The sequence below is a fragment of the Rhineura floridana genome, chromosome 8 (assembly GCF_030035675.1).
Source record: "Rhineura floridana isolate rRhiFlo1 chromosome 8, rRhiFlo1.hap2, whole genome shotgun sequence".
Classification (NCBI taxonomy): domain Eukaryota; kingdom Metazoa; phylum Chordata; class Lepidosauria; order Squamata; family Rhineuridae; genus Rhineura; species Rhineura floridana.
In genome coordinates this window covers 133737684-133763137 of record NC_084487.1, presented here as the reverse complement: position 1 = coordinate 133763137, position 25454 = coordinate 133737684, and the positions used below count along the sequence as shown (strand labels likewise).

Below are 25454 nucleotides of genomic sequence, written 5' to 3'. Positions count from 1 at the left end.
TCAAAAGTGCAAGACAGAGAAACTGAAGGTGGGGTACAGCAAGAAATGCAACAGGTACCAAATCCTCCAGCCTAAGACATACAAGATGCTAGCAAGTCACAGTGTCTACTTTGACAAGAGCCCCAGATCAAGCATCATCAAACCAGTAAACATCAAGAAGTCCAACCTGTAGACAAGAGCCTAGACAAAGATCCAGCCCAGCCAACCAAGGCAGAAGCAGAAATTTAACTGAGCAAACTGACAGGATTGAGAGTGTTGAGCCTGCTCAGGAACTAGAATCAAAGCTCAGAAGGTCAAGCAGAACAACAAAGGACATACCACCCTGCAGGCTCTCCTACACAGTGAAAACACAGTGCTAGGGAAACATTGTCAAACTATCTAAAGATGAGGCTGTCAAGTAGATATGCCCAAGATTTTGAGCGTTTCATTAACTTTCAGGATGTTTTAGTGACTTATAACAACGTATATGCTTATAAAGATATTTTAAATTCTTCAAACCCATATTTAATACCTGTACCTTGGCAATCATTTATGAGAATAAAAATCTAGAAAAAAATGTGAATAATGAAGGAGACAGCAAGCATTCTTGATGTATTCCTCATTCTATTGCAAAGATGGTAGACAACAAACTGTTGTCAGATATATTATAAGATTTGTAAGGTTCCCTACTGCTGGTATAGGACAGCAGCTAAAGGATCAAGTAGCTAAGAGTCAGTTTGAATCTCACTTATTCCATGGATTCAGCAGCAAGCCTTGCCATTCTCCATCTGTAAAATGGAGATAATACTAACCTACTTTGCAGAGTTTTTGTAAGGTTTACAGCATACATAAAGCACTTTGCACTGTTACTCAGGAACATTAATAGGCAGGTGAAGTTTCCCTTTCAACCACCCAAGTTATTCATTTTATCAGCTCAAGGACATAAATTGCCCTGATGACACAAAGGAAAACAGACTTAAGGCACAAGTTCAAAGCTTTATTAGTACACACAACCAGAAGAACACTTCACTCATGAGTAACTATCTTTCTACCCAAACAAGGAGGCTATTTATAGCTTCCAAGATGGTTATTTTTTTGTATAAACTTGTATTTGTTTTCTTTGCAGGTATCTTTTCCTCACACAAAGCGGAGCTTCTTATTCACATCAATCAGACACCAATACAATCAAATACAAACAAAATTTAACAAAATCAAAGGAACAAAATCTCAAGGCACATATCTTAAGAACAAAACCAATGTGTGATCCAGTTGATAGGAAAATAGCTCACATTAACTTTCTGTAGGACGACTACGATTATGTATGTTTCCAAATCTGCCAGGCTTCCATGGATGGGTGATGCGTATATGTATCTTCATATGTATCTTTATTCATTTGTTTTTTGCATTTATATACCGCCTCATAGCCAAAGCTCTCTGGGCGGTTTACAATTAAAAACATTAAAAACAAGTATACAAATTTAAACCATACCAAATTAAAACCATTAAAACCGATAGTTAAGTTAAAACACATGCTATTCAAATGCCGTTAAAAATGCCTAAGAGATGAGGAAGTCTTGACCTGGTGCTGAAAAGATGAGTGTTGGCGCCAGGCGAACCTCATCAGAAAGATCATTCCACCACTGAGAAGGCCCTTGTGAGGCTTCCTTCCCTAGCTCTCCCTGTCAGGTTCCTACCTGCTCGTGGTTACTGCCTGTCTCTAGGCACCACCAGGGACTCCACCAGTCCGGACTGTCCTTTTTTATTGTTTCTCTCCCCGCTCTAGCACAGATCTCAGCAGATCCCCCTGCTAGGCAACCACCAGTAACGTCCCAATACTAGTATTCCCAGAGACTCTGAATTCTGGTATTGTTATTCTCTTCACCGCTGCCACCATTTGTTACAGTTCCCCTTCAGCTTTGGTCATTACCTTACCCTCCCTTCTGGTCTGTGAAACTCCAGCCAAGGATCAGGCCTTTGGTAAACCAAATTAAGTATTTATTAAAGATAACAAAGCTAACAAGATTAACAAGATTTCTTCTTAAGGCACATAAGCATATGGTTTTACTCAATACTAATCCGAACTCCACCTCCCTCCTGGTAAACAACTCTCTAAACCCCACCAAGCAACCCACTCAGTTCTCTTCTTCCCCCCCCGATTCGACTCTCACTCTTCCTTTTATACATTCAGCCATTTTAAACACTCAGCCAATCATCTCGCATTCTACTGCCCATTCACTCCCCCTCTTTCACTCCACTTACCATGTATCTTCTAAACAACCAACACTTACCATATATACATTAATATAGGAACATCACAGCCCTCTCCCTTGTTGCCAGACTCCCAGCTTCCCTCGGAGGAGGCGCCCGGAGGAGGGCCTTGGATGTTGAGCATAGTGTGCGGGTGGGTTCGTATTGGGAGAGGCATTCCATCAGGTATTGTGGTCCCAAGCCATGTAAGGCTTTATAGGTTAAAACCAGCACCTTGAATTGGGCTCGGAATCATACAGGCAGCCAATGCAAGCGGGCCAGAATCGGTTTTATATGTTCAAACCGTCTGGTCCCTGTTACCAATCGGGCCACTGCATTTTGCACAAGTTGCAGTTTCTGAACCGTCTTCAAAGGCAGCCCCACGTAGAGTGCATAGCAGTAATCTAATGTGGAGGTTACCAGAGCATGGACAACTAAAGCCAGGTTATCCTTGTCCACCATAGCTGGGCCACCAACTGGAGTTGGTAGAAGGCACTCTGTGTCACTGAGGCTACCTGAGCCTCAAGTGACAGAGATGCTTCTAGGAGAACCCCCAAGCTATGAACCTGGTTCTTCAGGGGGAGTGCAACCCCATCCAGTACAGGTTGGACATCCACCATCTGGTCAGAAGAACCACCCACTAACAGAATCTCAGTCTTGTCTGGACTGAGCCTCAGTTTATTAGCTCTCGTCCAGTCCATTGTTGCAGGCAGGCACTGGTTCAGCACAGTGACAGCCTCACCTGAAGAGGAAGAGAAGGAGAAATAGAGCTGTGTATCATCAGTGTACTGATGGCAACACAGTCCAAAACTCCAGATGACTGCACCCAACGGTTTCATGTAGATGTTGAACAGCATGGGGGACAGAACTGTCTCCTGTGGAACTCCATATTGGAGAATCCACAGGGCTGAGCAATGTTCCCCAAGCACCACCTTCTGGAGCCAACCCGCCAAGTAGGAGTTGAACCACCGCCATGCAGTACCTCCCACTCCCAACTCAGCCAGTTGTCCCAAAAGGATACCATGGTTGATGCTATCAAAAGCTGCTGAGAGATCAAGCAGAATCAACAGAGTCATACCCCCCTGTCTCTGTCCCGACAGAGGTCATCATGCAGGGTGACCAAGGCAGTTTCAGTGCCAAAACCAGGGACATAAATCTAATAAATAAATAATAATTATAGTAAGTAATTGGTCAAATTGTGTAATATACCTTGTTACTTGTTGTTTAACATAATTTAATGAAATAAAACTGCGAACTTGAGCAAGCATTAACCAATCCAATTTAATTCCTTTCAATTTAAGTTTTAGTTGTTCAGTTGAAAGCAGAAGTCGCATAATCTGTGTAATCCTTTATCACTCCAGCCCTTTAATTGAAGCTCTCTATCAGGAGTATGGAATTTGGGGTGAAAAGCAATGGGTATTAGGGGTGAGATTATAGGAGCCAGTTTATGTTGCCACAGTTTCCAGGACTGAAATATACATTTTGTAAAAAGATTTACCATATTATTGATGAGTGGGATTTAATAGTTAGAAAACGTCTTTAAAATCACATCCGAAGCAATTTTGGTTTCCATCTCAACCCAGTGTTTCTCATTTATATTTCTAATTAGATACATCATTTGGTGAATCTGAAAGGCATTATAGTAGTATGATAAATTTGGAATACCCCATCCCCTCAAATTTGTTTTTCTATATATTAGAGATTGAGCTAGTCTAGATTTTTTTCTGCTGAAAGATAAATTTATTGATCATTTGTTGCTAGGATCTCATCAACCCTTTAGATATGAAATGGAAATGGACTGCCTTCAAGTCGATTCCGACTTATGGCAACCTTTTGAACAGTTTTCATGGTAAGCAGTATTCAGAGGTTGTTTACCATTGCCTTCCTCTGAGGCTGAGAGGCAGTGACTGGCCCAAGGTCACCCAGTGAGCTTCATGGCTGTGTGGGGATTCGAACCCTGGTCTCCCAGGTCATAGTCCAACCCTCTAACCACTACACCACACTGGCTATCCCGTTAGATATAGAGATAGGTAAAACCTGAAACAGAAATAAACTGAGGAAGGAACATCATTTTTGTTGCAACTATCCAGCCCAGCGTCGAAAGAAATGTTTTCCCCCCAAGATTTTAAACTGTTTCTGAGTTTCCTGATAATAGGGTTATAGTTCAAGTAAACCAGTTTATTTACATTTTTAGGCAGAATGACTCCAAGGTGTTTAAATGATTTGGCACAGACAAAAATTCCTAAAGTATTCTTAATTGGTTTTTCTATAGTGGGATTCAAATTTACAAATAGAGATTCAGATTTGATATAATTAACACTGAATCCAGACATTTCTTTGTAAGTTTGAAGCAAGTTGTTCAGACTATTTAACTATGATGTTAGGTCAGATAAAAGGGCCACATCACCAGCAAATAGGCTAGTCTTATGAGTAGTTCCAGTTATATTATAATCTTTAATAGTAGGGCCCTCTCTCACCGCTTGTGCCAAAAAGATCCATGGTTAAAGCAAATAAAAGTAATGAGGAAGGACACCCTTGTGTTGTCCCCTTTTCAATCTTTATAAATCCAGATTCAAATACATTAATTCTAATACTTGCCAAACCTTGTTTATATAGGTTTTGAATAATTTTAATAAAGGTATCTCCAAATCCATAATGTTGCAAAACCTGAAGGAAGTCCCAATGCTTTCAAAGCATCCAACTTGAAAATGGCTAATGGTTTGTGATATTTTCTGCTGTGCCAAATGATGTTTAATAGATGTCTGACAGGGTCTAAAATTTGTCTACTTTTAATAAAGCCCGTTTGATCTGAATTGATTATTGTGGGCATAATGAGGCTGAGTGTATTGATCAGGACCGAAGTGAAAATCTTCTGAGCCTTATTCAACAGATTAATTGGCCTGTCACAGTGAGGAGCCTGGGTGGGAGTCCAGAGTCTGTGAATTCAAATCCCCGCTCATGTCTCCTGGGTGTCAAGGGCCAGCTAAAGATCACCCCCACAGTGAATGGCTCAGGGGTTACGTGCCCTGCCACCCGTGCAGCCGTGGGCAAGCTGCAGAGTCCCAAGGAGCCCAGCTGCCCCCCAGCTGGCAGTTGCGGACAAGGAAGGGGCTGGCTTCTGCAGCGGTGGCAAGCTGAGCAGGCCCTAGCCAGCTGGGGAGGACTAGCCTCAGGGGGAGGCAATGGTAAACCCCCTCTGAACACCGCTTACCATGAAAACCCTATTCATAGGGCAGCCATAAGTCAGGATCGACGTGAAGGCAGCCCATTTCATTTTCAATTGTTCATAGAGAATTAAAAAAAGGTGGGGAATCCCAAGATACTGGAAAATGTAGTGTTTATTTTCAAAAAAAAGCCCAACACGTTTATATTGTCTGACCTTTGTCAAGGGCTATAAATAAAACTGCAAAGACATACTACATATTACACATAATAAAATATATTACAGCATAAAATCATATTCTACATAAACTAATCTGTACAAAAAAAATCACTGTACTTGCATAGATTGGTCTGTAATATTCTTCTCTAGCAAAATTGCCAGACAATATAGTGGCCGAAACGCATTGGTGTATATAACCACTCCTCTACTTTTAGAGGAGCCATGAAATGAGTATTGCTCTCTGTAATAATTATGGGGCAAAAGCCATGAAACTTTTTATCAGAATGAGTTTCTTGAATAAAAATAATGTGGGGCTTGTCCTTTAAAATAAAATCAGAGACCCTTCTTTTAACCGGATTGTCTAAACCAGCCTTTCCCAACTAGTGGGCCACCAGATGTTGTTGGACCACAATTCCCATATTTCCTGACCATTGGCAATGCTGGCTGAGGCTGATGGGAGTTGTGGTCCAACAACATCTAGTGGCCCACTAGTTGGGAAAGGCTGGTCTTAACCTTTAACATTCACTGTGTAAATATTTACCATTCATAATAAGATAATGATAAAAAAATTACTCCATTCCAGATATATAACCATGGTGTAATCAATTCTAGATCGCCAGACATGTGCCAGAGAAACAAAAACAATTATTAAAACTCTAAGAATTAGAGCTAATAGAACCTACTTCTAGCAGGATCCCCTCCCAATGGTGGGGCCCTGAAACACTACTCTGAGACTGTGTTATCCTATGTAGGCGGGCCATCTGGGGAATAAAACCAAAAATTAGTGCAGTCTTTCCCTGGTCCTACCACTTATTATAGTAAGACTTTAAAAAAAAAAAAAAAAAAAAAGGTGAAAACCTTTTTATTCTCCCAGGCATTTTAAAATGTATTTTAATAATTGTTTTTATAGTGCATTTTAAACAGTATCTTATTATTGTTATATTTTGATGTTGCTTGGTTTTTGTTGCTTGTTGTTTTGATTTTTGATTCTGTTATATTTACTGTATTTATATATCTTGCTTGTTTTATCTTTTATGTACACCGCCCAGAGAGCCTTTTTGGCTTAGGGCGGTATATAAATAAAATAAAATAAATAAATAAAATAAAAAACAAAACAGAATTATTTTGTACCCCATAAGGTATTGTTTGAGAATGAAGTAATGTTAAAGAATGTGACCTGTAGTATTATGGTATAAGCATTTAACAACCCCATTTTGGCGACATGAAATAGTATTGCAATGTGATAATCAGAATATTATATATAACAGTAATCTCATTAAGAACATAAGAACATAAGAAGAGCCTGCTGGATCAGGCCAGTGGCCCATCTAGTCCAGCATCCTGTTCTCACAGTGGCCAACCAGGTGCCTGGGGGAAGCCCGCAAGCAGGACCCGAGTGCAAGAACACTCTCCCCTCCTGAGGCTTCCGGCAACTGGTTTTCAGAAGCATGCTGCCTCTGACTAGGGTGGCAGAGCACAGCCATCATGGCTAGTAGCCATTGGTAGCCCTGTCCTCCATGAATTTGTCTAATCTTCTTTTAAAGCCATCCAAGCTGGTGGCCATTACTGCATCTTGTGGGAGCAAATTCCATAGTTTAACTATGCGCTGAGTAAAGAAGTACTTCCTTTTGTCTGTCCTGAATCTTCCAACATTCAGCTTCTTTGAATGTCCACGAGTTCTAGTATTATGAGAGAGGGAGAAGAACTTTTCTCTATCCACTTTCTCAATGCCATGCATAATATTATACACTTCTATCATGTCTCCTCTGACCCGCCTTTTCTCTAAACTAAAAAGCCCCAAATGCTGCAACCTTTCCTCGTAAGGGAGTCGCTCCATCCCCTTGATCATTCTGGTTGCCCTCTTCTGAACCTTTTCCAACTCTAGAATATCCTTTTTGAGATGAGGCGACCAGAACTGTACACAGTATTCCAAATGCGGCCGCACCATAGATTTATACAATGGCATTATGATATCGGCTGCTTTATTTTCAATACCTTTCCTAATTATCCCTAGCATGGAATTTGCCTTTTTCACAGCTGCCGCACACTGGGTCGACATTTTCATCGTGCTGTCCACTACAACCCCGAGGTCTCTCTCCTGGTCGGTCACCGCCAGTTCAGACCCCATGAGCGTATATGTGAAATTCAGATTTTTTGCTCCAATATGCATAATTTTACACTTGTTTATATTGAATTGCATTTGCCATTTTTCTGCCCATTCACTCAGTTTGGAGAGGTCTTTTTGGAGCTCTTCGCAATCCCTTTTTGTTTTAACAACCCTGAACAATTTAGTGTCATCAGCAAACTTGGCCACTTCACTGCTCACTCCTAATTCTAATTAAGACAGAAAATTAGATTTAACCATTAATTTTATTTCCCCCTCTGAGAGAAAGAGTTGGAGCGCAGAGGTCTCTTGAGTGTTAAGCGGTTTTGGTTGTTTATTAAACCTGGGACCCCTTTTTCTGGAGGAGAATGTGTTCCACTTTTCAGTCTTGAAAATCCAAGGATCCTCCTTCTTTGTCCAGCTCTTCAATGTCCCACAGAATATCTAAGTTTAGTAAGCAGAAGATGTGGCAGTCCTCTTTTTCTGTAGTAGCTGTGTGTAACATGCTGTCACATAGGTGAAATGGGAACCCCCAATGATATTTAATATTGGCAGCTTGTAATTTCTCGGTTGAAGGTCTCCAATTGCGTCTTTTCCTCAGAGTCTCCAAACTAAGGTCTTGAAGAACCATGATATCTTTGTTGTCATATTTCAGGCCTCCTTGGTCTCTAACAGCTTTCAGAAATCCATTTTTTAACTGACAATGAACAAAAGCTACTATATCACGTGACATTGCAGCAGTTTTAGGCTTAGGAGCCAAACTACAATGAGCGCATTCCAGATCCAATGGGGTGACTGGGACTTCGGGGAGTGCTATAGACCACCATGTTGTAAGAAATGTAATCATGTCCTCTTGTTCCTTCTCTTCAGGGACCCCATGAAAACTTACATTTCAGCATCTAGCCCTGTTCTCTTGTTCATCCACCTTTACATTCAATTCTTTGTTATTTTTAAGATCAGTTGGACCTTGTCAGAAGTTTTAATGCCTAATTCCACAGCTTCATTTGCTGTCGTTTCTATAGTAAGAATTTTCTGCCCTACTTTATCTAGTGTGTCCTTTGGTGAATCAAAAGCTTTTTGCCATTCACTAATTAACAAGGTGTGCATTGTCTGAACTCGATCCATTACTGTCTCCATTAAATTTTCAGCACTAAGAAACGCCATTTCCCCTTGTCCCATTTTTCTGCTTTTCACCACCATTTTGGATCGTCGCTAGAGGCAATTTTAAAACCACTAATTTAAAGTAGTAGATGGTCATAAAATGCAGGAAGCTGTGATTGTATGTATACTTTAATATTTCATTTATCAGGAGTTGAGAAGAAAAGTAGAAAGAATTACTACTAGGGCATTGCTATTTCTGTTGGAAGCGTGGCAGGAACCGCAGTGATCGCTCTATGCTGTTGCTAGGCTTTGCGCACACATGTGTCCCCCCTAGATGGTTATTCTTGACCAAATATTCCTAGCAAACTAACACATTTTGGTAAGTTATATCATTCAGGTGTAAAATAATATCAACTTATTATTGCACTTTAGTCAGTCTGGTTTATGTATATTGACTGAATTGCACGATTGCTGCTTGCACGATACCATTTTAATATTTATTGTTCTGCACTGAAAAACTGGCACTCTGCATCTGAGTATTTGGCTGCTACAAAATATTTATTAAAGCTGCATGAAGCTAATTTGTCATGCTGGTGGATTTGGTAGGAGGAGGGTGTGATGTGCTTGGATAACAGAGGACTGGAGTACTGGTGACAGCTGTTTCAGCTGTGTCAGGCAGGGGAAGATAAGGCAAAGGGGGGCAGAGCAGTGTGACTCAGAGGAACAGCGTTAGATACTTTAAGGCTGTAAGCGTTTCTGATCTGCCCTCCATTCAGCAGAATTTGAGGATGCATGTCAAACTGCTCTGAGATCAGGTTCAAGGGATTGCTCCTGATGTTAGGCCTGAGAGACAGAATAGAGATGCTGCTGGTGTACCACCCACACTGCTGCCCAACAGCTTTTTTGACCAAGCCAAAGATGGTAGTCTCACACATGGTGCCAGAGGCTCCCAGTGGTGTTGGAAGATTTCAATATGTATGCTGAAGCCACCTCTAATATGCCAGCTAGGTACTTCAATGGCCTCCATGAGAACCATGAGCTATCTCAATACACCAGAGGCCCAACACATGTGACAATGTACCCTCAACCTGGTTTCTGCCATGATGTGGGCCAGTGGGAATCCATTGACAGGGAGCTTATGGTAAGCCTGTTATCCTGGACAGATCATTTTCTAGTGAGATTTGAACTGACAGCAAAGTACACCCACCCAGGGATGGGGGAGCCCTTGAACCAGTCCTCCCTCAAAGTCTCATGGAATCTGAAGGTTTCCTGACTGTGCTGAGAATTTTCTGGTTGACATGGTTGGTACTCTTGTCAAGGCTCTTGTTCTTGCTTTGCAGCTGTGAGATAGGCAGTGCCATCAATACAATCATTTTCATGTGCCCTTGCTGATGCTGTTGAAACCATAGGAAATTCCAATGTGAATCTAATCAGATGTGAGTGAGAGCTCATTACTGTGCCTACCGTGTAGCGGTGTCAGAAGTGAACTTCTCAATTAACACAGCAACTTCTAGTAGTAAATGGGTACCATCTAGCCAGAAGGAACTGATGGTACCATTGAAGGCCTGCTGCAATAGGTTTGAGAGACACTTTGGAAATAAAATTGCTCATATTTACACAGAACTGAATGCCACAGTTACTGCAAGTCCTGAGAAGTGTTCAGAGCATGCAGACAAGCACACGAAGGAGTTTGGAAGACCACATGTCCTCTTGACCCTTACCCATCATAAAAGCTAGCCAAAGAGGTATGGCTGAGTGGGTCCAGGGAATGCTTCATGATAGGGGAGTGAGGTGCCATTGGTCCTTAAGGAGGCATTAGTATGTTGCCTTCTCAAGATAATTTCCTAACAGTGTTAAACAACTGTCACCCAGTTGCTAATATCCCCTTACTGAGCAAGGTACTTGAAGGGATGCCAGTTGGTCTGGTGAGAGGGATGACTCCTACCACTAGAGAGAGACAAAAGGCTTTAGTGGACCCTGCCTGTTATCTACTGTAGGAGGTATCATCCTTATCAGGAATGTCATCCATCATCCTCAGCAAACAGAAATTCACGGTAAAACAAATTTCCGTTTTTATCACCATCTCATTCTATAAATACAATCAACCTTAAGGCACTAAAACATCAAAACGTCAAAATATTACCCTTACAACAGTTAAAACAATATATATGAGAAATCAGGGGTAGGAAGAGTTTTTCATCCCAATGGCCACCTTCCTTCCGAGGGCCAAAACAAGCAGGCCAAAGCCATATACACATGCATGTTTATATTTTAATTTTAATTAAATATGTTTAGTATACGCTGACATTGTTTTAATTTTTAATAATTTTTAACTTTTTATATGTTTTATATTGATACATGTCTTGTACTTTGCTATTTCTTGTCTTGTGAACCGCCCAGAGAGCTTCGGCTATGGGGCGGTCTATAAGTTTAATGAAATAAAATAAATAAATAAAATGCAGTTATTAAAACCTTCCCTCATATTATCTTTATCTCCTCCACCTTTCTCTCTCTCTTGAATTTCATAGTTTAACAATGTGCTATAAGAAGTGCTTTCTCTTGTCTGTCCTGACTCTTCCAACATTCAGCTTCATTGGATATCCATGAGCTGAAAAACTTTCTCTATCCACTTTCTCCATGCCAGGCATAATTTTACACTTTTCTCTTACTAACCTTTCTCTAAACTAAAAAGCCCCAAATGCTGCAACCTTTCCTCATAGGACCAGTTTGTAGTCAACACCATCATGCCCTACAGCTGATGTCACCTGTGAAGCCAGGTCATATCCAGAGATCAGATGAGAAAGAACATGTCTAATGGCACCAGTAAAACTAGCTAACAATACTCCAGAATGTTTTGACATCAGCCAGAAAGAAATCTTGCCATGTGACCCCACACAGTGCTAGCCATCCCCATAGTTAAACTACTGTTTAAAGGGACATAAAGGACTACTAGAAGGTTTGGGGGCTGCTTTTCCTCTTCCTATAGAAAGAAGCATCTTATTGTCTTTCATTCTATTAAAAACATTTTCAAAACTTTCTAAACAGACTATCCGTCAAAGAGGAATAATAAAAAAATATATTTAAAGCATACGTTCATTTAATACTGAACTGCCAAGATGTAGGCAGAAATAAACAGAATAGCACCTGAGACTGTATGTCCCATCATGTGCAAGCCATATGAAAATGTTTTAGCACCTGTAGCCAGAAATTGGGATGAAGGCTCAGGCTCCACAAGCTATTCCTCAATAAACTGCAAAATTCTCCTGGCCATAGCCTAGGAGGCAGGGAAAAATTCAGGTCCTAAATTCCAACTTCTCCCCTGAAAACTCATAGCAGAAGCAGCCTCAGACATCAACTAGAGAGAAACTACTGGAGCAGTGTTAATGAGGAGATCCCACAGAATGACCACTTGATAGGATCTGTGGGATCTTCTCCTCTCATGACTTTTAGATCCAAGTTGCCTCTTATCCTTATGTCTCCTGAGTGTAGAAGACCTAGGATAAAGTGGGAGATGCCTTAATATCCTGGGAATATATAACCTCTAACCATGATATAAACTTTGGAAAAACACCTTCTGCAGGTAAGGACACTGGCACATCAGGAAGGGCAGGGTTACTCACCCCTCCATCCGATGACAGCACAACTGATTCATGACTGAATCAGAAAAATGCTTTTTAGCCACCCTAAAAAATAATTTAGCCCTACTTGGATTAGCCCATTCAGTTTTCCAGACAGAATCAAAAGCCTAAAGAAAAGAAACTGTGATATGTTTACAAGAAGTGGAGGGGAAATCCTTCTACATCTAGGCTGTGGCTGAACTACCTCTATCTGTTCCTCTGAAAGCTTGCCCTCCCCCCAGTCAGGCTTACTTGAAAAAGAATCAGGGTCTGATAAAGTCCCCTACACTACTGCGGGTTGTTTCGCTGCAGGCTGCCACACTCGAATGGAAGACTGCACCTGCTGAGCATCAGACAAAAGCTGTTGAGTGCCAGAGTGCTGTGCAAAAGCAGGTTCCTTCCTCACTGTCTTGAGGAGCTGGAGCCTTCCTGGAGGGACAGGATTTCCTAGAAGAATGGGAGGGAGGAAGAGGGGGACTTCAGAGCTGCCTGAGTAGTGAGAACTGTGAGAATTCCCCCTTTATGCTTCCCAGACCAGTGCTTCAACAGATATCACTCAACCCCCTGGGACCAACTCTGCCTGTCCAATGTTAAGGGAAGCAGTGAAACCCCAGTGGTGATAGAAAATGAGGGGGGTGCTGGGTAGCCGCAATCCCACTCAGAACAAGTGTTGTGAAACTCATCGTCCCCAAAAGGCGTGGCAAAGTGTGGTTATAAGCCAAAATTAAAATGGCAGCCCTGCTAGAGTTGCAGAAACTCAGACCATGTCAAGTTCTGTACCCTCCAGGCTGCCAATTGTAGCCCGCTCACAGCCAGGCAGACAATCCTGCTGTGTACTTTCCCTCCCCAGGACCGGCAGTCAGAAATGGAGTGGATAAATAACAATAGCAATAAGCACACACAGATGAGATCAGGTGAGGCAAAAAAGGCAGGAATGGGTGTGACAAAGACCGAGAGGAAAAATCAAGGTCCCAAATGAGGGGAGAGATACAGACAGGGAAACTCCCACAGGAACTAAAAGATCATACTGAAAAGAGGAGAGGAGAAGGAAGAAGAAAAAACAATTCAAAAAGCACAACTAGGAAAAAAGTCTGGCTGAAAAAACAGAGAAAGAAACCACCACCAACCTCAGGCAGGGGTGGCCTGGTGAGAGGGATGATTCCTCCCTCCTGGAGAGGAGACAAAAGACTTTAGTGGACCGTGCCAGTCCACTAGGATTGCTAGTTCCAGTAAGAGGCATAATCCCTATCAAGAATGTCATTCATCATCCTCAGATAAATTTGGATTTTTTTAAATATGTTTTGAACTGCCTATAGAAAGACTGCCCTGAAAAGCATCATACCAGTGTGAAAACAGATAAAATACAATCCCCACAAAAGTGAATTAAACTTAAATTACAGAACATGTGATCTTGCATAATCCCAATTACACTCTAAACATACTTGCCTGTTTTGCCCGAAGGAGATCACTTGTGAAGATATGAGTAAATTTTACATTACTGAGATATAATCCAACAGCGCTGGCTTGTCGGAAGCCAGTCTCAGAGAGGGGCTCATCTATACCTTGTCCTGTGAGAGTCAAAATAAAAAAATTGGCCAATTAAGGAAAGCCTGCTTTATTCATCTTCAGCTACTTGTATCCAGAGAATCTGTGCACAGGTCAGGCCCCTCCCTTGAAATTAATGTGAAAGAAAAACACCCACAAAATCTCTGGCGTAACCTCTTCGTCCTCCAAGAGAGAGAAATACAAAAAATTTTAAAAAGAATTTTGCTAGATTTCATTCCATGACTCTTGCCTCTCTACCCCAACCCCTCCCTCTTCCACATGGAACAAACTCAGATACAAACTTGTCAGGGCATGGACCTAACTGTGAGTTTTGTTCCTTTGAAAAGTACTGTACCACATACATAATGATACATGAAAAACAGATGCATTTGAACACTACCAACATGTCATGCTCAAGACTATTATAACCCTTTTACATGGCGGTTGTCAGGAGGCGGCATTCATCTTTTTGTGCCTCATCTTGCTTCACAAAGCAACGGCTATTCTGAACCTGCTGCACAAACAAATGAGGGGGAGAAGAGAGGGAGGAAAATGGTTGGTGGTAAAGCCATGTGTCTATGTCTAAATGTACAAAGTCTTCCAGGCTTTGTTTACCATCCAACCTGATGAAAATGTTCTACAGAACTTGAAAGTTCACATACTTAGCAACATAGGAAGCTGCCTTATACTGTGTCTGGCCATTGGTCCATCTAGCTCAGTACTGTCTACAATGACAGCCAGCAGCTCTCAAGGATTTCAGACTGGGCTCTCTCAGCCCTACCTAGATATGCTAAGGACTGAACCTGGGACCTTCTACATGCAAAGCAGATGCTCTACCACTGAGCCAGAGCCCACTTTTGGCTATTATTTTATGACATTTTGGTTGGCCTAATAAAGCTATTGTCCTAATATGGATTTTTGTATTTTTCTTATGGGCCAACATAGCTACCCTTACTTTTTTGTAATAACTATTTATAATATATCTTGTTCATAGATCATAGAATTGAAAAGGACCTATAAGGGTCTTTATTTTATTTTTTTCATTTACAAAATTCCTTTACTATAGCACATGCAATCTTTCTGTTCAGTAACAGTGTGAACAGAGCCAATGTGGTATAGAGGTCAGAGTGCTGGACTAGAACCTGGAAAAACAGGGTTCAAATCTCTACTCGGCCATGAGGCTCACTGTCTTTCAGCCTAAGCTACCTCACAAGGTTGTTGTGAGGATAACATGGGGAGGGGGAGAACAGCGTATGCACTTTGAGCTCCTTGGAGGAAAGGTAGGATATAGATGTATTCAGTGTCCCAACTTGGACAGCCACTCCAGAAGAATACCATGGTCAATGATATTGAAAGCCACTGAGAGATCAAGGAGAATTAGAAGGGACACATTCCCCCGTCTCTCCCAACATAGGTCATCATACAGGGCAACCAAGGCCATTTCTGTACCAAAACTGAGCCTAAACCCCAACTGAAATGAATCCAGAATATCAGATGCACAACTTTCTTGTTCCAGCATGCATTTTAAAATAGCGTTTAGTTTTATATTATTTTTATTGTTTTCTGTATGGCTTGTTTTTATGTACATTGCTTAGAAATATAAATAATAAAGGTCATATAAAAAAGTAATAATAAGCAGTGATTTCTGCAATAGTAGTTGCCATAAGACTTGGTGTTGTGCCTCATCCTGAGCTCTTGGGCCAGGTCATACTTTCTGACTGCATGGGTTATATGTATGAGCTTTAGAGGAGTTGTTAGGCAGCATATAGAATCATGGGTTTAAAACTTTATTTAAAACTAACCAAAACTTAACTGAAATCCTTCCGAAGCTTTTGCAGAGGCTTCTAGGACTCCTGATGTGCTGATGCTTAGAGTCTTACAAGGCAGTGGCTGCATAGATTCAGCCCCAGTTGCAAGTAGAATTCATGAATGGTTTTGAAAACGTCATAAAAATTTGCCTCTTCTCCCCCTCTTCCAACCTGCCTTCCCAATTCCACACTGGGGAAAAATTTATTAAGTTTTTCTTCCGGATTTGCCTCTCTGCTGATTTGCAAGAATTCATTTGCTAAAAAAAACAGCTGTGCACAGAAGGAATCTGTCTCATACCCTACTTGCTAATGTAGAATTGTTATTCTCCCAGGCAGGTTATTAACTGTAAACAAAAAACACCCTCTTACCTCTTGTGAAACAGTAAAGCAGAAACTTTTATTTTTTTTCTTTTTTAAATCTGTAGTTGTGTTTCCTGAGGACAAACTGAGTCTATCACCAAGTGGCCTCAGAGATCAATTCTCTCTGGATCATCCTGCATTTTTTCATACATCAGGTACAAAAATGCACAATGATGTGTAGTAATATGTTGCCTATCTGGGCTCAGTGGTACCTGAAAATCTGGCAATCTCTCCTTGTGTTAGGCATTTATCAATCAAGACTTCATAGAATCATAGAAGGGGCCTATAAGGCCATCGAGTCCAACCCCCTGCTCAATGCAGGCATCCAGATTAAAGCATACCCAACAGGTGGCTGTCCAGCTGCCTCTTGAATGCCTCCAGGCATATAAATATGTTTAATATTGATTGAAAATTTCCAGCTATGCAACTACAGTGGGTCAGTGGTTAGAGCATCACAATAGAGTGGGGTGACCCAATTTCAAATCCCCACTTAGCTATCAAGCTCATTGGGTGACCTTGGACCAGTCACTCACTATCATAAATAGAATGTGAGGATAAAATGGACTATGTATACTGCCTTGAGCTCCATCTTTCCGTTGGAAAAAAACCAGATATCTTGGGGTGCAGCAGCTTGCTACGCCATCTCTAACATCATTTCTAACATTAAATTCATTTCTTTAATAAGAAAGTAAGTAATGCATGTATTTCTCCAAATTGTTTATTTCTGACCCTCCCCCACAGGTTCAAAACCACCAGAAATTTTACAGTGCCCAATCTAGTTAGGGCTTTATTTATTTTTATTTATTTGATTGTGTTTATATCCACCTTTTCTTCACGGAGCCTGTGATGTTCCTGTAGGTTAAGCATCTGTAAATATGGTAAGTGCGGGTCTATTAGATGATATATGGTAATTGACTGAGAGAGAAAGGGGGAGTACATGGATGACGATTGGCCGAGTGGCTGGCTGGCTGAAGGTATAAATGGAGGTTTGTGAGTGATGAGGGGAGAGAAGTTGTTGAGTTGGTTGGAGTGAGGTCGTTTGGTGAGGGTTGGTTGGCAGAGTTCTGAGGGAAGTTTGGATTGATATTTAAAGAGTATATATATGAACAGAAACATAAAGAGTGACCATATATGAAACCATACGCTTGTGAAACTTTCCTAAAGTAATCTTGTTATTTCCTGTTGTTAGTAAATAAATACTTCTTTGGTTTACCAAAGGCCTGATCCTTGGCTGGGGAATATACAGACCAGAAGGGAGGGCAAGGTAATGACCAAGGCTGAACAGAAACAGTATCTAATGGTGGCAGCAGTGAAGGGAGATATTGTCAGGTATCCAGAGCAACCCAGAGTTGTATGCTTTATATATAAAGATACAAGGGGGTTGGGAACAGCATAGGCACTCAGTCACAAAGTAACAAGTTATAGAGAGACTTAGGCAAAGTCTCTGGGAGTATTGGTTACAGGAAGTGACTGGTGGTGCTGCCTAGCAGTGGGATCTAGTAAGATTTGTGCTAGAGCGGAGTGAGAAACCATATAAAGGATGGTCCTGACTGGTGGTGTCCCTGGTGGTGCCTAGTGACAGGCAGTAGCCACAAGCAGGTGGGAACCTGACAGGGAGAACCAGGGAAGGACATCACAGAGCCCAAGGTGGTGTACACAGTTCTCCCCTTCTCCATTTTATCCTCACAACAACCCTGTGAGATAGGTTAGGCTGAGAGACAGCGACTGGCTCAATGTCAACTAGTGAGTTTCATGGCCAAGTGGGGATTTGAACCCTTGTCTCCTAGGACATAGTCCAGTACTCTAACAACTTTGCCACGCTGGCTCTCACATATGTGTATAGGAGCAAGCTTTTATGAGCATATATTAGCTGTTTAAGAAACTGTATGTACTTCTCCAAACTGAAAAGGCTTCAGTTAGAACTGCCCAAATTCAGCTGCCCACTCAGTCTGGCTGGGCAGTGCATGCAGCTCACGTTCTTTGATAGAATTTTTCAGCCCAGGGAACTGCTAGATTGAGGCTAATGTTTTTTAAAACAATACCCTCAACATAAATGATAATTTGACTACAAGACCAAGCCAGGAACATTTCAACATTTAATTGTGAGAGTGCAGATTTGAAGGTATAGGCAATTTTGTTCTATTACTAATCTTAAAGAGTTGCAGCAGAAGAGACACAAACCTTGCAGTATCTTCTCTTTGTTGTATCTTGTTTCCCCACTGAAAGAGACAAAATAGTTTAAAAACCACAGGGAAAAAATGTTACTAAGGTGGACAACTTATACAACATACATGGAGAGATGGAGCCAGGCTGGAAGTGGCCTCACAGTAAAATTCAGATGTCTATTTTCTTCTCCTGGTCAAACCCTGAACAAATACAGTTTAGCAGGTTTATTTATTTTTATTTATTATTTGATTTATATCCCGCCCTTCCTCCCAGCAGGAGCCCAGGGCGGCAAACAGAAACACTAAAAACACTTTAAAACATCATAAAAAGACCTTAAAATACATTAAAACAAAACGTTAAAAACATTTTTTTAAAAAAAAGCTTTAAAAACATCTTTTTTTAAAAAAAGGGTTAAAACATTATTAAATAAAACATATTAAAAGCAATTCTAACACAGACACAGACTGGGATAGGTCTCAACTTAAAAGGCTTGTTGAAAGAGGAAAGTCTTCAAAAGACGCCGAAAAGATAGCAGACATGGCACCTGCCTAATATTTAAGGGGAGGGAATTCCACAGGGTAGGTGCCACCACACTAAAGGTCCGTTTCCTATGTCGTACGGAACAGACCTCCTGATAAGATGGTATCTGCAGGAGGCCCTCACCTGCAGAGCGCAGTGATCCACTGAGTAAGACGGTCTTTCAGGTATCCTGGTCCCGAGCTGTATAAGGCTTTGTACACCAAAACTAGAACCTTGAACTTGGCCCGGCAGCAAATGGGCAGCCAGGACATGCGAACTATTTTTATATTTATTCAGGTGCATTTATATTTTGCCTTTCTTTAATAGAATTCATAAGCAGTGTTAGTTTATTAATATATGTTCACAGACCCATTCAAATAAAATAGTCAGTAAAAAACATCAGAATAGTTAAGATACAGAAATATAAAAGTACATCATAAAGGAAACAGCAGTTAAGAGAGAAGAATCCTCTTGTGACTCCTTTGAGCAGAGAAGAGGAACTTAGCCACGGTCACTGTTGTTGACTTATTAAAATCAGCTAGGAAATATTTCAAAAACCATGCTAATGGCCTGCCAGGAAAGTTCCTCATAATTGGTCCAACTAGTCTATCGCAATCCTCCCTGTAAAAATTGCATATGGGTCAATGTTTCAACTTCTGGTCCGCATAAGGGGCACCTTGGTATCGCCCTTCCAAGAGAGCGGAAGGGAGACAATTAAACCTGGCTCTGGAGAATACATGCCGATACTTAGGAATAGTCAGATTCTCCAAATAGTTAGCGTGTTTGGGGAACTTGAAATTCAGACCAAGATGGGTAGGGGAGCATATTTTGCAAGCATTTGATACAGAAAGTTGAAAGTCAATATCCCTAATTCGTTGGTCTAAAATGAATTTAGCAGTCCTAAAATTTTGTGTAAGGATAAAATCAAAAGAAAAACCTAATGAATACAGTTTAACAATAACAAATTTAGACCAAGAACTGGTGTAAACATCTTTCAAAAGAAGATTTAAATAGCCTAAAGAAAGATCACTGAAGACAACCTTAAGCCAATATCTAAAAGCAAAGGACCATGCAGCACATTTGATAGAAATAAGGCCGGCCTCGAGACGTAAGCCCACAGCTGTGACACACCTTGGCATTCCAAATAGAGATCTCAGGAATTTTGAAAGGACACTTTTCACAGCTGGATTAAATCCCTGGATCCAAACTGGAACACCATACAGTAACTGAAGCAAGATTTTTGCCTTAAATACCTGGATGGCCGCTGGAATATATTGGACCCTCTTTGTATAGAAAAAACGAAAAACTGCCTTGGTAGTATTCTGGGCTACCTGCACTGAGTGCTTTCTGTGGGTAGCCCAAGAGAGAGTGGAAAAGAATGTGACACCCAGGTATTTAAATTGCTTGACTTGATCTATATGTTGCCCGCCAATAATCCACTTATTTGACTGAGGACACCTAGAGAAAACCATAATCTTGGTTTCACTAAAATTAATTGTCAGCAAATTGTCCTTACAATAGGTCATGAAGACATGTAATAAATGCTTGAGTCCTATTTTTGAAAGAGACATAAGCACAGCATCGTCTGCATATAATAGTAAAGGGCATTTAATCTCTGCCAACTTTGCAGGGTGAAAATCAGGACTTAGACAATATCCAATTGAATCATTCAAATAGAGATTGAATAGGGATGGGGCTAATATGCAACCTTGACGGACTTGCTTAGTGACAGAAATAGAATTCGTCAGGTTACCTTCTAATCCACACCTTACTCGAAGCGTAGTGCGTTGGTGGAGACATTTGATAAAATAAAGCAATCTTTTGTCAATAGAAGAATGAAGCAATGTGAGCCACAGATTGTCTCTAGGGAATGAATCAAAAGCTGACTTCAGATCGATAAATGCTGTAAACAAACCATTTCCAAAAGAGGTCATATATCTCTCGGCCAAATGGTTTAAAGCTACATAGTGGTCGATGGTAGATCAACCCTTTCTAAAGCCTGCCTGTTCATTTCCCAAAATATTCTCGTCCTCTATCCAAGCGGCAAGCCTCAGATTCAAATAACTAGTATATAGCTTACCCAGTATCGGCAATAGACTGATAGGTTGGTAATTTGATCGATCTTCCCTAGCCCCTTTCTTGAAGATTGGTATCACAATAGCCTCTAACCAAACTAGGGGGAAAAGATCAGTATTATTAATATGGGTAAATAGATTTGCCAGGAAAGGGGACCACCAGGTTATGTTCGCCTTCAACATTTCAGGGGCAATTAAATCGGTTCCCGGAGCCTTTCCTGATTTGAGATGAACAATAAGAGATTTTATTTCAGACTGTGTAACTGGGGACCATGTTGGCAAATCATTAAGATCTAAAAAAGAAGAACCAGCTGGTAGATGTTTCCTAGCTTCTGCAAACATTTCAGAAAAATATGGCTCCCAAATGTCAGCAGAGATGTTACAGCTAACTGGGCTTGATGCGGTGCCAAGGGCACCAGTAACCAAAGCCCAAAAGAGTTTAGAAATATTGTTAAATGAGGAATCGATCAATGCCTTCCACTCATTTTGGACTGCTTGTTTTTTCTTTTGGGTGAGCAGTGATTTGTATTGCTGTTTAAGTGAATAATATTTTGGGGGTAGGGCTTTAAAGTTTTCCTTCCTATATTGGATATACACATTTCTCAGTTGTTTTTTCACTACCTGGCACTCCTTGTCGATCCACTTAGGGACACTCTGCTGTACTATTGGTCTGGAAGTAGACTGTTTTGGGCTTAGGACAGATTTCAAAAGGGAAATCAATAACAGATAAGGATTTAGGGCAGTGGAAATTTCTGTAGCTCTTATGATAGAGCTTCTCAATTCTTCCCGTGTAGGGGAATTTAGTAGACCAGTGGCCTTAGTGTTTACATCTTCAGACCAATATAGTCTCTTATGCCTCAGTTTTAAAAGTTGATCTCCATACAAATGATTAGAGTCCAAGTGGATAGAAGCTTATACAAGAGTAAAACTGAGAGGTAAATGATCACTAGATCCATTCCAATCAGGTTTCAGGACTGGGCATGGAACTGAAACAGCCTTGGTCGTTCTGGTGGATGATATGAGGAGGGCGCTGGATAGGGGGGAGTATACCTTCCTCGTCCTCCTAGATCTCTCAGCGGCTTTCGATACCGTTGACCACGGTATCCTTTTGGATCGCCTTGAGGGATTGGGAATGGGGGGCACTGTTTTACAGTGTTTCCATTCCTATCTCTCAAACAGGCACCAGAGGGTAGCTTTGGGAGATGAGGTTTCAGACCCTTGGTCTCTTAATTGTGGAGTACCACAGGGCTCTATCCTCTCTCCCATGCTGTTTAACATCTATGTGAAACCGCTGGGGGCCATCATCAGGAGTTTTGGGCTGAAGTGTCACCAATATGCGGATGACACTCAGCTCTATCTCTCATTTAAGTCCTCACCAGAGTTGGCTGTAGATACCATGTCCAAGTGCCTGGAATCCGTAAGTGGATGGATGGGAGAGAACAGGCTGAAGCTGAATCCTGACAAGACCGAGGTGTTGCTCGTGGGATATAAAGGGAGGCTGGGTATTACAGACCTGATGCTTAATGGGGTGAGATTACCCCTGAAAGACCAGGTCCGCAGCCTTGGGGTCATTCTTGACTCCCAGCTGTCCATGGAGGCTCAGGTGTCAGCAGTGATTCGGGCAGCTTGGTATCAATTACGTCTGATACAAAGGCTGCGTCCCTACCTTCCTGTTCATCTGCTCCCACAAGTGATACATGCCCTGGTCTCCTCTCGCTTGGACTACTGTAATGCACTCTACATGGGGTTACCCTTGAAAACGGTCCAGAAGTTACAGCTGGTACAGAATGCGGCGGTGCACTTGATCAAGCACAGCCGTTGCCGTGATCACATCACTCCAGTGTTAATGGATCTTCACTGGCTACCAGTTGTCTACCGGGCCCAATTCAAGGTGTTGGTATTGACCTTTAAAACCCTAAACGGTTTCGGCCCAGTTTATCTGAAGGAGCGCCTCCAGAGTCACCAATTATGCCACCTGACAAGATCAGCCTCACAAGACCTTCTCTCGGTCCCACCGGTTAAAATAGCTAGGCTGGTGCGGACCAGAGAGAGGGCTTTCTCGATTGTGGCCCCCACCCTCTGGAACTCCCTTCCTCTTGATCTTCGACATACTCCCTCCCTGACAGGTTTTCGCCGAGCCTTAAAAACCTGGCTATTCAAGCAGGCCTATGGGATTGGGGAGGGTTAGTTTTATGATGTTTTAATTGGAAACTGATTTTAAATTGACTATGACTGTGTTTTATTTTGTATATTGTATATGATGTATTGTTTTTTATTGTAAGTCGCCTAGAGTGTCCATTAACCTGGACAGATAGGCGACCAATAAATAAAATTATTATTATTATTACTATTAAGCCTCTCTCCAACCGAAAAATCCTTAACCAGGCTGGAAAGAGAGTGGGAAATCAGCATGTAATCAACCATACTACTTCCATGCCCGGATACATAAGTGAATTCCGCACAATCATCAAAATTATGGTTTCCATTCAGGATTGAGAGTGCAAGTCGCCCTGCCATTTGTGTCAAACAAATACCAAAGGTCACTTTAAGCTTCTATCATAGCTAAAGATATAATTCTCAGTATCAATTTCCTCCCATAAGCTGGATAAAAAAGTGTATTATTTGGTCAGTAAGCAGTGTATATATGGTTTCCAGATGGCACTGACTATATCAGGGCTCACCAACCTTTTTGGACCGGGTGCATTGTTTGAAACTTGGTGATCATGTGGCATTCAAGAGGCAGCAGGACAGCCATCAGTTGGGAATGCTTTGATTTGGATTCCTGCATTGAGCAGGGGGTTGGACTTGATGGCCTTATAGGCCCCTTCCAACTCTACTATTCTATGTTTTGTATGCTACTATTTTTTGTGTACTATTTTTCTTCTTCTCTGTTTAGTTTAAGCTGTTAAATTAGGTAAGCCTCTTTGTATTGTTTTTATACAGATATGGATGAATTTTTGCATTTATTGATATTATGATTATTTCAAATTGTTTCTAATGAGTTTTTTATTTATTTACAGCATCTGCTTTGCATGCTGAAGGTCCCAAGTTCAATCCTCAGCATCTCCAGGTAGGGCTGGGAGAGACTCCTGTCTGAAACCCTGCAGAGGTGCTCCCAGTACTGAGCTAGAGGGACCAATGGTCTGGCACAGTCTAAGGCAGCTTCGTACGTTCCTGTCTTTGATACGTTATGAGCCACTTTGTGCACAATTTTGTGGAACAGACAAATAAACAGATGATGATAATGATGATCCTCCAAGTTTTAACAGGTTAATCTAACTTCACAATTAAAAGTACTAGGATTAATGATTAAAGCCAACATTTCCCTTGGTAACAGTGACTGCATTTTTAGTGTTTTTTTTTTAAAAAAAATCTGGAAGCATTTCTATGAATTTCAGATGCAAACATTATGTGATTGTGGCAAAACAATGTATGTATTTCATTTTTTTATGGTTTTCTATGGATCATCATACTACATTTCTATTAAAATGTAATTATGTAATGATTGTCCTCCTTATACATATATTATATATGGTCCTAAAGGGTTTTAAACTGGCTACAAGGGTGTTTATGGCTCATTTGGTATAAAATGGTTTGAGTACACTGGCTTGATATGGGTTTTTTAATGGGTTTTATTGTATTTTATAATAGTACTGTACACTGCCTTGACTGTAAACATGACATATGGTATATAAATATCTTAAATATATAAAATTTCTCTCCCCTGCTCAACGGCCATTCTCAACAATCCATGCCTCCTGAAGGCCAATAAGCATGCTCAGAACTCATTTGAAGGATTTGGCTGTTTCTCCATTTATTTACAATATATACCCTTGCATTCCTGGGAGTCCTCCCAGGCATGCAAAAACTGGTACCTTCTCGTGGATGTCCCTGCCAAACTGTTAAGCACAGGACTACACAGTCATGAAAGGAGAAGGAAGTATAACAAAAAAAGAGAAGCACCGTGTGAATTTCATGTAGTCCATTGAGAACCACACAAATAAAACAGAATGCTATCATTTAGAGATTTTTAATGCAGTAGTGAGAAGCCCTTATACCTTGAATGTTTTTCAGTTAGAGATTTTATCTCTGTTATAAATTGAACTGGGTAATTAAGGCAGTGTTCTGTATTTAAGAAAATAGTAATTAAAAAGATAAACATTTTCTACCTAAATTTTATCTTCTATTGCAATATAAGTTTGAAATCAAAGAACTTTATGATAAAATTTATGATAAAATGGGCACAAGATGTAATGGAGACCATTCATATGCAAATCACTGGAGTCACTGGAGGTAGGTGGCTCATGGATGAGCACCTCATAGTGTTCCCGATGCCCATGTTCATGGTGGAAGGCTGATTTCTCAGTCTTCCACAGACAGCATAGCTGGCCATGTTTGGTTCCTTTCCAAGCCATCTCAACTTGGACCTTCTCCCAGGCCTCAGTGTTGCAGGCTGGAGCTCCCAATCAGGTTTGGTAGATGCAAGCTGCAGCCCACCACCCTCTTGAAAGTCCCAATGGCCTCTAGTTACACAGCAGGATGGCCTCCTGA

At 41.1% G+C, this 25454-nt stretch overlaps 1 protein-coding gene across 2 annotated transcripts in view; it reads right to left on the bottom strand.

The window, feature by feature from the left end:
* The window catches only part of TIGAR (TP53 induced glycolysis regulatory phosphatase), a 101893-nt gene that overhangs the window by 65983 nt on the left and 10456 nt on the right, over positions 1-25454 (bottom strand). For both annotated transcript variants that reach the window (XM_061582597.1, XM_061582596.1), the window contains exons 2-3: positions 18325-18362; positions 13877-13998 (exon numbers count right to left, since the gene is read on the bottom strand). In XM_061582597.1, the coding sequence (XP_061438581.1) occupies positions 13877-13998; positions 18325-18362 (160 nt within the window). The remainder of the gene's footprint in view (positions 1-13876; positions 13999-18324; positions 18363-25454) is intronic.